Source organism: Rhamphochromis longiceps, linkage group LG3 (assembly GCF_057381845.1).
Source record: "Rhamphochromis longiceps isolate RC_006_pf linkage group LG3, R_longiceps_female_GT1.1, whole genome shotgun sequence".
Classification (NCBI taxonomy): Eukaryota; Metazoa; Chordata; class Actinopteri; order Cichliformes; family Cichlidae; genus Rhamphochromis; species Rhamphochromis longiceps.
Genome location: NC_140559.1, coordinates 33,447,206 through 33,461,145, shown reverse-complemented (window position 1 = coordinate 33,461,145; position 13,940 = coordinate 33,447,206). Strand labels below are relative to the sequence as shown.

The window sequence follows — 13,940 nt, the reverse complement described above, 5'->3', positions numbered from 1 at the left end:
TTCATTTGCTGTGAAGTGCAGAGTAGGGATGTCACAGTACTGGGAATTTAGTAGTCGCTATCAGTACCAGTAGAGTTACACGATTCCTGATACCAAAATAATGCATGTCCCACATACGTAAACATGAACATCTTCATTAAAAAGTCATTATAAAACACAGAGTATTTAATGTTAGCCATTCAAACGTTTCAGCCTGTGGATCACAGTTGATTTCCCAACAATTAAACTGCAAAACTAACATTTTACATTCTTATAGCATATTCTGAGTGCTATTAAGTGACCTACTTCCAGCTTGTTCTCCCAGTTGTTCTACTGGAGCTCCTCTTGGACGGCAGGTCTGTGTTTCTGCTGCATGATAATAATGTTGAGCAGGGTATTGCAGGAAAAGAGCACCAGTTTTACTTGAGTGTAGGTAACAATATATACGGACATAATGAAAAATTCCACTGCAAATAATAATAATAATGATAACTTTTCTGACACTCAAAGCCTTTCTGAATGAAAGAACTGATCTCCAGTAGAGTAGATGCACATTAAGATAAGCCATACAGGTAGACAGGGAGTATGTGTGATGTGCAAATATAACTGGAAGAAGCTTCAAATCAGCACTTTTGCTCATAGCCATCTGTGTTTCAACACTTGGGAACCAAACAGTGACCCAAAGAACGCTGCTACAAGGAACCAGAGACAGGAACTAAAATCTGGAGAGTCAGCTACTGTGAGCTCATAAAACAAAGGCTGACTGACTCAATGCAAAAATCTGCAAATTTCATTAGAAAAAACAGAAGCTGCCTCTTTGTTATTTTGGTTAGGAACGGTTAAGAAGTCACAGAGCGGGAAGGATGAAAAGGAGGAACTTTTCGAAAAACACTGTACGTGCAGCTGAGGAGTGTTCAAGAAGTTCATGCTCTGGAAAAATGTGAATAAACACAGAATGCAATGATTTGCAAATGATGTCTAATCTATATTTGATTGAAAACAACACAGAGATGATGTGCTGCTGCACCGCCTGTTAATCTAACAACAATGTAAGCACTTTGGACCTCAGGAGACCAAGCACTGAAGCTGGCTGAAGAAAGGATTTCAGCTGCTCTGTGGTTCACAGGCTCCTGATCTAAAACGTTTTCAGCGAGTGAGCTCAAACTCTTTAACTACTGCTGGATCAAGTGCAGAATCCGGTTTAGCATAGTCTTCCTGAAATAAGCAAGAACTTCCTGAAAAGGATGCCTGGATGTCAGTAGATGTCAAAAATTACCAATGCCACGTGCACTAATGTGCTGCCACACAGTGACATGTGCTGGCTTTTGAGCTATGTGTTGACTAGCAGATGTTCTGTCTCTTCCCTTTAACCCGAAATATTGATTGATCAGATCACAGGACAGTTTTCTGCTTCTGCCCATCTTAAAACCAGAGATGGACTTAAAATACTGAACACACATGCAGCACACATGATCTTAGTGAAGGTTACCAAAAAGAATCATAAAAGCATTTTCAGCATTTTTACAAGTGATGATGGTGATATTTGGAAAGATTTGCATGTGTGCAAGAAAACAGCTACATTTCTCAATCTTGTTTATGTCCGTTATTTTCTTGTTTTGGTCCTATTTAATTCAGTTCAACTCAATTATTTATACAGCAGCAAATCACAACAACAGTTGCCTCAAGGCCTACTATAATACAAAGGATACAGAGAAAACCTCAACAATCATATGACCCACTGTGAGCAAGTGCTTTGGCGACAGTGGGAAGGAAAACCTCCAGCAGAACCATTGCCTTAAAGTAAGTTTTAACTTGTATGTGTAGATACAAAATTAAACGGTGTGCACTGATCATGATTTACTGAATTGTTCTTGAGCACAAGCGGCGATTTTCACCTCAGAGACACATCAGGTTTTAATACAGTGCCGCCTGAGACAGTGGCACTGACAAAAAGACTTGTTAACATGTTAAGATTTTAATTTCGAGTGCCTAGAATGGTCAGGATTAGAAACGAGCACATCAGAGGGACTGCTCAGTTTGACATGGTTCGGACATGTGCAGAAGACGGATAGTGGATGGTGAAGATGGAGCTGCCAGGCAGCAGGGGAGAGCACAGAGGTGGTTCGTGGTTGTGGTGAAGGAGGACATGCAGAGGGTTGGTGTAACAGGAGGATGCCAAAAATAGGTTGATAACTGGCTGCGGTGGGGCCTGAAATTTTGCAACTGTCAGCAGTGCGTTTGTTGTCCTGACCGAGTCGCAATAAGAAGTCTATGTCAGTGAGCAATAATTTGTGAGTAATGCATTTCAATAGGAAGTCGTTTTGTATTATAAGTACGTACATTTTTCAGAAAAAGCAGTCAGCATCACCATGGCAACCAAGTAAACAAGTTTTTAACAGATGTTGCAGCTGTTATATTTTATTTCAACACAGATGTTTTTTTCACCCCTAAATGTAATCAAACAACTTAAAATGAAATCATAATTACCGGTAATCGTGAAAAAATCAGAAAATGCTGAAGGAGACTGTCCGACCATCAGACCATGCTCTGAAGGTCAGGCTCACTTGGGTTATGCAGCAGCTTTTGGGGGTTGTTTGTTGTTCAGGCATTACTTTAACAGGACATTCATGCTGAAAACCTTCCTGTGTGCATGAATTAAAAGAATTCAGCAAAAACAAGCCGTCCGGTTCATCTACAGTGATTTCACTCACCACCAGTGTTGGTCAAGTTACTTAAAAAAGTAATTAGTAACTAATTACTGAGGTCAACAATCAGAAAGACTGCAAAAATTACATCGATGAGAGAGCTCAAGGAGAACCACTGTTGGCCAAGAAGAACACAAAGTCTCGACTAACATTTAGCAAAAAAACTTTTGGGAAAATATTCAGTGGACTGATGAGGCAAAACTGGAACTTTTTGTAAGGTTTGAGACCCGTTACATCTGCAATAAACTAAAACAGCATTTCATAAACAGAACATAAAACCAGCAGTCAAACATGGTGGGATGGTTTGAGGCTGCTTTGCTGCTTCAGGACAACTTGATGAAACCATGAATTCTGCTCTCTACCAGAAAATCCTGAAGGAGAATGTCTGACTATCAGTTCACGCTCTTAAGGTCAGGTTCACTTGGGTTATGCATCAGGTTTTGGAGGTTGTTTGTTGTTCTGGATTTAAGTCTGGCTGTTCATGCTGAAAAACCTTCCTGTGTACGTGAGTTAAAAGAATTCTGCAAAGAGTGGGACGGTTCCTCCACAGTGATGTGAAAGACTCATTGCTAGTTATCACAAATTGCAGTTCTTACTACCAGGGGTCGCACAACCAGGAACATACAATGAATCAGTAAATGAGAGGTCATGACTATCTCATGAATTCCTGTGGATCTGTTCTGGGATTTTGTGTCTATTCAGCAGTTTTTTCTGGTTTTTGTTCCTTTTTCCTTTTATGAAATTATTTATCTGAATCATTTAACACCATAGACTGTATAATTCTTATATTGCTAATGTTATAATTCACATTTAAATCATCCATGTTAATAACCAGAATTTTGTTTTTTAATGATAATTAAATGTTTCTGAGCAGATGTGCACTGGCTAAGACAAATGGTACTGATACAGTGCTTTACCCCATGATTTTGGTCCACTCTTCTTTACACCACCACATCAGTTCATTAAGGTTCATTCATTTATGCACAGCTCTCTGAATGTCCCACCGCAGCATTTCCATCAGGTTTCTTCTTTTTCAGTCACTCTGCTATAGATTTGTTGCTCTGTTTATGCTGTTGCATGACTTAGCTCAGGCCATGCTTTAGCTGTCAGACAGACTGCTTCAAATTTGAGTCTAGAATATTTCAGTATACAGAGGAGTTTATGGTTGACTCAATGACAGCAAGGTGCCAAACCCCATGGCTGAAAACAAAGTCCAAATGATCACACCTCCACCACCCTGCTTGACAGCTGGTATGAGGGATCTGGTTTTCCTCAAATGTGGTGCTGTGCATGATGGCCAGATATCTGTACTTTGGACTTTGGTGTCATCAGTCCAAATGACATTATTTCAGAAGTCTTGTGGTCTGTTCAGATGAAACTTGGCAGCAGAGCTTAAGATTTGCATTCCTTTTTCAAAAGAGGCTTTGTACTGGAAGTTCGTCCAAAAAGCCTGTAGAGTCGGAGATTGTTGCATTGTAATACCCCCATCAGCCTTTTTACATCTAAGGGGTAAATGATTATGTAGCTTCAAGCGTCAAAAGAAACTTCAGCAAACAAAACGTTCAACAGTTTTTCATTTATTCCATATTCACCTGTTGGCATTTGTCATAATTTTATTAGTATTTTGTTTCATTCATTAGTGGTTTAATACAACAGCGTGTACAGTGTCTCAATAACAACATCTGCTTTACAAAAAAACCAAAAAACAAATTAGCAACAACATCTGCAGTGCGTGGACTCTGGATACCAATAAAGTTTTTAGTAAATTAAAACGGGGACAGTGGCACTAACACAAAAATGTATTTATTATGTCTTAAACAATATAAACTGACCATCATACTTTGATTAGCTAGGCTTGACCTCAGCTAATCTGAATGACTAAACTGCACCTCTCCAAGGTGTTTGTGCTTTCTGATGTATTTTCAATTAAATTATCTGACATATATTATGACCTGCTGTGTGCTGTAACATTTCAGTTTGAGTGAAGCCTTTTATTACTCTGTTATTTAGCATTATTTATCTCTTTGTCTAATGCTGGCTGGCATTAGCTGTTGGTTTAGCACTCCACCTAGTAGCTGGAAAAAAAAAAAAGAGCTATGTGACTCCAAAAAACCCAACATAGTAGCAACTAAAATATTAACGCTTTAAAATGCTTAGTCCAAAATCAAGAGGTGGTACCACAGTGTCAATGTCATTCTTTTACATACAGTCTATTGCAGTTACTAGTTGCTAATAATTAATTATTAGGAATACTGAGAAATGTTTTGCAGATCTCTTATAGTTGTGAGAAAATCTTTTTTATAATAAAAGTAGTTTTTGTGAATGTAGTAGATGCCCAGCTGTCTTAAATAAAAGAAAATAGCCTTCAGTTGTTTAGAAAATGCAAAGCAGTCTTCACTGTGATCATAATAAACTGTGCAAGTCCAGGGTATTAACATAAAAGCTTCAAAACAGCATCATAAATAATATAGCAGAAAAGAAAACAGAGCAAACGCAGTCTGGAAAAAAAAAGGAAATTTTGCAGATTTTGAATTAATTTTTTTTTTTGTGAAGAATGAAGTGTTTCCAGAGTCCAATCACCACGGCTGAGGACGGCTGCTTTATTGGCAGGAAAAACAACAAAATACAGCAAAAGGCACATTCAATAACGACGGCCTCGTTCCCTTTCTAAAAAAAACAAACAAACAAACAAACAACAACAAAAACACCCCCCCCCCCCCCAAAAAAAAAGATGCACAGCTAATAATGACTCAAAAAACTAAAGAAAAAAAAACTATTTAAAAAAAAAAAGCACAGTGCTGCCATGCACAAGAGAAACAACACACTCATGAGCATGGGAAGGAAGACACTTTTTCCCTTCAGACACCCACCCACACCAGGTTAGCATTCCCTTTATAAATCCCTATTTATAATCCCTATATGATTAACGCACACACACGCACACCTGCTGCAGTTTCTTCCAAGGTCATTATTGCACCAGAGTTCAAGAAAGAAAAGTTATACAAAGAGTGAAAAGACCCCCGTTAGTTTCAAAGACGATCTAGTGTGAAAGGAATTAAGTATTGTGCTTCAATTATTTAAGCTTGTGTGTAAAAGTAGCCTCACTGCACACACTCACACAGAGCTTGGCATGTTCATGGAAGACACACATCTGTCTACAGCGGTTTATATACAAATCTTTCCAAACCACGTGGCAAGCAAACTACACGTTTTATAGCAAGTTGCAATGTTGAAGCATCCCCCCCCCCCCCCCCCCCGCCCTTGTTAAGACCTAGTTTTTGTAATACATTACAACAAAGAAAACACCCAAGCCATGTCCCTTCCATTTCACCACCATCACGCACGCACACACACACACACACACACACACACACACACACACACACACCTTTAAATCCCCCAACATGCACTGTGCTACCAAAGGAAATAAGGTTGCCAAATCAAGTTTCAAGTGTCTGCAGGTTGTATATACTAAGAGGGGAAATGGGTTACCAAGCTGCGCCAATATCCCCCCTTTTGTTAGAAGATAAAGGCAGTAACATTCTGTTCATTTTCACTAATATCTTGTTTTTGTTTTCAGTGCTTTTCCAGCTTTTTCACAACCTTAAAAAAAACAGAAAGACATTCAGCCATGGGAGGCGGCCCTCTGTGATGTACATTCAATGCGTTGTTATCACGTCACAGTGATGGAGAGTGATGCGGAAGACATTAAAGGCCGGGTGAGGATGGGTGGCTTAACCGGCCCGGCTCAGTCTGAGAAGGACTGAAGGGGAAAATGGAATTGAGCACAAAAATACAACCTGCTTCAACGTTTCTTGTACACAATTCCCTTACAAAACTTTTAAGCCAAAATTAACTCTCATTCCCACTAAGCAGACCCACAAATGGATCGATAGCAACCATCCAGCAACTGGAAACGTATTTTTCAAGCTTCAAAGATGACGGAGAGCATTTGATCTGAGAGCAGTGGATAACAGCATGTGTAGAATTACTTGTAATGTTACATTTTTTTCCTTTTAGCTGCATGATAAAAAAGAAATGATCAATTTCATTATCACTTGTGCTCCTAAAGAGACCAAAGTCAGAATCCTTCCAGGCTGAAGAACACCAGGTCCAGTTAAAGGCAGAAGTTGGTGATGATGTAGATTTTTTTCTTGAACATCATGAGGTTTAAGGCAGAGCCAAAGAAAATACACTAGTTCTCTGTAACTGGGGTTACAGAGCCAGAAAACAAACTTGTGAATATACTTTGTGTTAGGAGAAGATATCGGTACCATAACTTTTCTAAAACTGTAAAATCAAAGCTGTCAATTTAATGTTCAGTCTCTATTCCTACCTTCATCTGCTGCCTTGAGCTGCGGAAAATGTCAGAAAGGAGGCGATCATGCAGAATTGAGCTCCCTCCAAAGGCTGTCTGCGCTCTCCCTTAGAGACAGATTGAGGAGCTCGGTCATTCAACTACACTCCTCTACAATGAAAGGAGCCAGTTGAGATAGCTATCTGATAGGAGGGAGAGTTTGTCTCTCAGCTTGGGAACACGGAAGTGTCCGCCAAGAAGAGCTGAAGGAGCTGGCTGAGGAGAGGGAGGTCTGGGTGTCTCTGCTTAGACCGCAGCCCACATGACCGATTCTGGATAAGCTGCAGAAAATAGATGGATCGAAGTTTTCTGGTTTCTGTTTCTACTGACCAAACAGCCTGAAGACAATTAAGCCTTAATTGTTGGACTGCAAACAATGCCTCGGGCAAAGAACAGGAAGCTTTGGCCCAGATATCGAAGAGCTACAACAGAAGTCCCAAAAACATTAAGCTTGAAGCCAAAATCGTCAGGTAATAGCCGACGGGCTTCTAGATTTCCTCCTCATCAACGAATACCATGAAAGACCAAAACCAACAATCTATTAATCTATCGTTTGGTAACTAAAGACCTCCTGACACCTTTTCTAATTACTGAGACGATCATTGGTGGAAATCAGTGGGAAATATTATTGAACTTTAAAAAACACAAGGCTCAGCAGGTTTCTGCCATTTATCGCAAATGGCTCTAATAGACGAGTAAACAGTTTTAGAAAGATGAGTTTTGTTGTTCGTTTTGATCTTTTTCTGTACTAAAGAAAAATATAACATGGCACCAGACTTCTGTTTATAAGTCGGTAGGACGTGTGGACACGGAATTACATTTTGAGAAGCCTGTATGGTTATCTAAGCAGATCCAGATAGCTCGATTAAAACTGAACTTTCAGGATGTACAACATTGCTTTTAAAAGGATGTCCTTCCAGCTAACATGCTACTGTGGACAGTTTCTTACATGGTTGTCTTCAGCCAAAATGTAACCACTAACACTAATCAGACTGCAAGCTTATCATCCAGTGTGCTTTTTCCAGTTTTAGACTGCCTAATTTGTTGTTGCTTTTTGAAGTTTTTTTTTTTTTTTAACTTAAGGTGCATACACCAGCCTCGTGGGGTTGTTGGCCAATTGTGTGGCTTGCTTTAGGTGTGGTGCTGCGCGATGAGGTTGCGTAGCTGCTTGATGATGGTGTCGATGAGCTTCTGCCTGTCTCTATCTGTCTTCCTGAACTGGGCGAAGACGTTGTTCTTCCTGCTCGTCTCCTTCATCCTGGAGATGGGTTGTGGGTGGGTGAGCAAGAATAAACAGGGAAGAAAGAAGAGCCAATCAGAAATAAAAAAAGATTTTAAAGAAATCAATCAGGGACAAATAAGGATCAATATTTACTGGGCTGTTCATTTCATGCAATCAGGAAAACACAAGTTTATGAGCATGCTCAGAACAAGCACACATCCCTGCTAAGGTCGCCTATTTGAGAAGAAAAAAACCTTCATTGTCACATGTGTATCTCGGCATGTATTTTTTTTTTGTATTCTTTAGCTGAACACTGGAGCGTTACGACCTCCAGGAAGTTCGGGGGCCCAGCAGACCAGACTAACCCCAGTAGGGTGCTTCCTCATGGGCAAAGAGAGACCACCAGGCCTGGCTATCTGAAGAGAAAAGGCTGTCCCTAATTAAGGTGCTCTGCCGCACAATGAATGAGAACATATGACTTTGTGCGTGTGTATTTTTTTGTTGTTGTTGTTTCTTGCCTCAAGTCTTAAAAGTGTGTATTTACTTTCAGGTTTCTGTGTGAAAACTTTTAGAGGCGGTGATCCACAAAGTCAGATTATAACTTTTTGAGTTCATGCAGGTTGTGTGTGTGGTTATCTTCCCTATTTTCATATCAGCTCGGGCTCTATGGCCCTACACTGATGGTACACAGATACAGGATGCGGGTGGTGTTGTAGCGATAACATCCTATGGTTAACAGCCATGGCGATAAACATCAGTATCATCACGACATGAGTTTATGTTCTCAGGATGTGTGAGAGTGAGTAATACGGAAGGTGAGATTGCACACACCCTTTTTAAAAAGGAAGAAGGTAAACAGCTTTAGTAAACCCGAGTACTGGTCTTGGTGTAAGTACATGCCTCAAACAAGCATCTCACTCTCACACACACACACACACACACGATACTCACGGCTTAAACAACCTGTCAAGAACATGAAGGAGGACAGGAGACAGAAAAGAGCAGATGGAGGAAAAGGTGGATGAAGTTCAAAAGTTCAAATGAGATTTGATGTAGGAATGCTGCTGGATTTCCACTGATCTGATGTTGGCTTTCTCATTAAAGGAGCTCTGCATAACCCACAAACCCCAAACCCATCCATTAACATACATTGTCTTTGCCCACTTCCTCATTTCCAATTTATATTGCATGTTTGTCATACTTGAATATTTCAGGTCATTAGAGAAGATAACCACAGTAAATGCAAAATGCAATTTTAAATGATGATTTGGTTTATTAAAGGAAAACGTTATCCAAACCTACATGGGTTGTGAGAAAGTCATTGTTCCCCTAAATCTAATAACTGACTAGAGTTGTTGCTGCCAGGGCCAGCACAATCAAGCATTTGTGTTAATTGTCAATGCGTCTCTTCTCTGTGGAGGAATTTTGGTCCACTCTTCATTGCAGAATTGTTTTAATTCAGAAAGATCGAGGGAGTTTGAGTATGAACATCCTGTTTTAAGTCACAGCAAAGCATCTAAATCTCACGTAAGTCCAAACTTTGACCGGGCCTCTTCTTCATTTTGTTTGAGCCTCTCAGAGGTGGACTCGCTGATGTGTTTTGGATCCTTGTTCTATTGCATAACCCAGGTGAGCCTGAGATTCAGGACACAAACTGATGGTTGGACATTCTCCTTCAGGATTTTCTGGTACATCAAGCAGACATCGTGGTTCCATCAATTACAGCAAAATGTCCTGAAGCAGCAAAGCAGCCCAGACCTTCACAGTACCACCACCATGTATGACTGCCGGTATGATGGTCTGTTTATGAAATACTGTGTTACACCACACGTAACCGGACTCTAACCTTACAAAAAGTTTGTCTCGTCAGTCCACAGAATACTTTCTCAAAAGTCTTGTTTTTTGGCAAATGTGAGACGACTCTTTATGTTCTTTGTGGTCAGCAGTGATTTTCTCTTTGAAACTTTCCTCCCGTCTCTTTCTGATTGTTGAATCATGCAGTTCTTTAGATGTTGCTCTGGGTTCTTTTGTGAGCTCATGGATGAGTCGTCGTTGTGTTCTTGGGAAGGTTCACCATCATTCCCTGAAATCCCAAAGCCTTGAAGTAGCTTTGTATCCCTTTCCAGACTAACAGACATCAATGACTTTGTTTTTCAGCTGTTTCTTTAGATCGTCATGGCGTGATGTGTTGGTGTTTGACATCTTTTAATACAATGCACTTCGTCAGACAGGTTGTATTTAAGTGATTTCTCTATTCAACAGTTCTTGCAGTAATTCGGCGTGGGTGTGTGAAACTAAACTCAGCTTTCCAAAACATGTGGGTGCTCAAAGTTGACGCATTCAAACAGGGTCAGGTAGATCTGGATAGAATTTTTTCCTTAATATATGAAATCATCATTTAAAAACTGCATTTTGTATTTTTGTAATGCGTTATATTTGCCTAATGTTGACATTTATTTGATGATCTGAAAAAATGGAAGCGTTACAAAAATGCAAACAAAAACATCAGTCTAAGAAATCAGGAAGGGGGCAAAATCAACAGCTTGCCCTTCCAGGTCATCTCCTTGTGCAACTTTCACTGCTGTCTGATCCCATTCCCAACACATGTACATCTGTAACCGGACAAACATCAACTTCTGTGTAAAATCAACCTGACTTTAATACTTGTATATCAAGGACAAGGGCTGGTTGTGAGAACTAGGTTTCACTATGAAATACCACAAATGAATCTCAATGGAAGAGTCCAAAATGTCCAAGCCTGATGTTGGGGGTACAGGGTCAGAAATTATTTTTCTTTCTTTTTAGACACTTTTAGGTTTGCGAACTACAAAAAAATACACAATAAAAATAAATATATAAAATAAACAATTGGATCAGACTGTTGTAGAACATGGAGTTGTCTGAGGCACAATCCAGATTTGGCTCCAAGAAACTTAATCCTCTCCCCTAAAATAAAACTGTGCTGGGACACTGAAGGGGATCCAGCACACATCACAAGCGCTCAAGCTCAGAGTGGGATCTCCACTGATCTACAACTGCAAACATGCTGGATGTGATGCAGACCTTGATAAGGAAATCAGCCAAATTTGAGCCAGGCAGGGTTTAAATTTTTATGTGTGGGGGGGAACTAACCAAAATGTTGACGTTTTATCAATAGAAAAAAGTTTATGAAAATTCATAAAACTTAAAGTGAGGGCTTCAACTTTTTTTGTGAGATTAATTAACATGAAATTAACAGTAGTATAAAGCTGAGAAAACAAGGAAACTCTCACATTTAAGAAGCTGGAATCAGAAACTGTTTGGTCAGTTAATGGCAAAACAAGGATTTGAGTCATCCAAAAAATGAGGCAACAGAACAATAGATTAACAGTAATGTGTGAATCTCAGAATGATGAATCACTACTCACTTCTCCAGCAGTGCCAGTGCAGTGTGTGGGTTGACTCTCAGGTATTTGCAGGTGGGTTTGCCGTAATCAGCCAGGTAGGTTGACCAATCCCACTGGGTGAACAAATCCAGTAACTAGAAAAAAAAAGTCAGAGGAAGAACGTGAGATTTAGGGAGTGTTTCTGTTTTACTCATAGGAAGATCTCAGATTTTGGAGATGATAAATTATCCATTAAGCAGTGATGAAATAAACACCAGCAGATCACCGATTCACTCACTAACCCACCAACATGTTGCGTAACAGCTGGTGCCCACTTCAAAAACCAGGGAAACATGAACCTGTAGCAGCTCTGAAGATAAATATGTGGTGTTTTATACAACTACGATGTACTCAGATGGATTCAGAGCCAAAGGTTTGTCTTGTGAACAGATGTGTGGCGCTTCCATGACCACATTTATCACAGCTTTTCTGGCCTTCTTTGCTCAGCTCGGCACCCCCACACCACCCCCTCACTCACAGCAGTGATAATCACGTTCATCACGACCTTGCTGTCGCATCTATGCCACTAGGTTAGTATATCAGACATGAGTGAGTCCTAAGGTATGCTCAGAAATACAGGATTGGGAGTGTAAGTAATAGAGGTGCAGCTCGCTGTAAAAATCACACCAACTGTGCTCTCCTTGAAAAAGGCTGGCAGGTGCAATCACGTTTCAATCGCAACTTTCAAAAACTTTACAAAGCTCAGAGGTGTCGATTTCATTTAAAGTAGTGGGTTGGACCAGTGAAATAATCCCGCTGGGTAGTACACCCCTCTGAAGACTGCTCAAAAACCGCGATGAACCGAAGAGACCAACAGAGAAATGGTCAAAAATTCCCGCTGCCGTCCAGCTCCCTTTAGTTGCCACAGGAAACCTCATGATGTTGCTGTTTGCGTCCAGACTGCACTGTGAGTTATTACTCAGTGTGATTAATAAGAACATTAAAAGCACATTTGTTTGTGGGTTACTGCTTTAGTCAGATTATGCTTGCTTACAAGTGCCACTTGTGATGAAGATCAGTCCGCATGTTATATGAGTAACCACTTGTGAAGTCCGGGTAACTCCAAAGGAAATAGTATTAAGTTCTGGCACTTGCAGCTTGTGCCAACTTAATGCGGATGTTTATGTTTTCAGCACTTAAAAAATGACCAAATCGTCTCAAGAAACCTTTAAGTTCCCCACATGGAGACATTTTTACATTTAGGTAAATAAAAGCAACAACGCCAAGAAAGTAAACGGCAAACGGGTCAAGGGAAAGGAAAGAAAAGCAACAAGCTGGAGAGGTTGAGTCTTCTTCGGAATGGCCCACATTTCAAACAGTTGCATAACCTGCCGCTGCCCTGCTGAACTCTACCTAACACACACACACACACACACACACACACACACACACACACACACACACACACACACACACACACACACACACACAGAAACAGGCCCAGGCAGGCAGACCCGTAAGCCTGCAGACATTCACACACGCCGTCTCTCTATCTCTGTCTGTAAAACACACACACATATGAGCAGGAGCCCCAGTGAACTCTGGGTAACACCAAACACAGATCCAGAGAGAGAAACCATATGTGAGCAAGGGATGAGAGAAGAAGAGGAGGAGGTGGAGGAATGGAGTACAGAGGGATGGAGAGCAAAACCACATGTGAGGAAAGGGGGAGAGAAAATGAGGGAGAGTAAAGATGGAAGGAGACACAGATGGAGAGGAATGGATAACAGCGCTTACAGAAAGAGGGAGAGGGTAAAGGAAGGGCAGATGAAGATGGATAGATAAGACTAAGAGAAGGGGATAGACCGGAGTTAGTTGATGAAGGTGCCCCGGCAGGCGACCGGGGAAAACAGAACGGATGACAGAGGACACGAGAGAAATTAAGTGAAGTGAAAAATCTGTGAAAGTCACTTGCTTGTACTGCTGCTTTCTCAGCGTTCACATCTGTAACTATGGTCCTGACGTTTACGAAAACTGTGCTTCACCTCACAGAAACTCCTGCATGGAATCGTTAATCATCCAGTTAGTCCCTATTGTACATAGGATTGATTTTTACAAGTTCCCTGGAGGGTCCTTTATCTTTTCTTAATTCTTCTTTATACTCAAGTCAGAGAGACACTATTTATTCAATCCAACACGCATTTTTGTGTTTGTATAATCAGAATGTCGAGCTGTCATGGATGTGCTTTCAGTCTTCCACTGAGTTTAACGCCATTAGATTTCACACACTTAGCAACTTGGTTTTGTACCAC

At 40.5% G+C, this 13,940-nt stretch overlaps 1 protein-coding gene across 2 annotated transcripts in view; it reads right to left on the bottom strand.

Annotated features, from left to right (window-relative positions):
• Positions 1-4,245: 4,245 nt before the first annotated feature.
• Positions 4,246-13,940, bottom strand: part of exoc6b (exocyst complex component 6B) — a 131,949-nt gene continuing 122,254 nt past the window's right edge. For both annotated transcript variants that reach the window (XM_085394985.1, XM_085394993.1), the window contains 2 exons: positions 11,671-11,783; positions 4,246-8,299 (listed from right to left, as the gene is read on the bottom strand). In XM_085394985.1, coding sequence (XP_085251111.1) covers positions 8,173-8,299; positions 11,671-11,783 — 240 coding nt within the window. In that variant the 3' untranslated portion in view covers positions 4,246-8,172. The remainder of the gene's footprint in view (positions 8,300-11,670; positions 11,784-13,940) is intronic.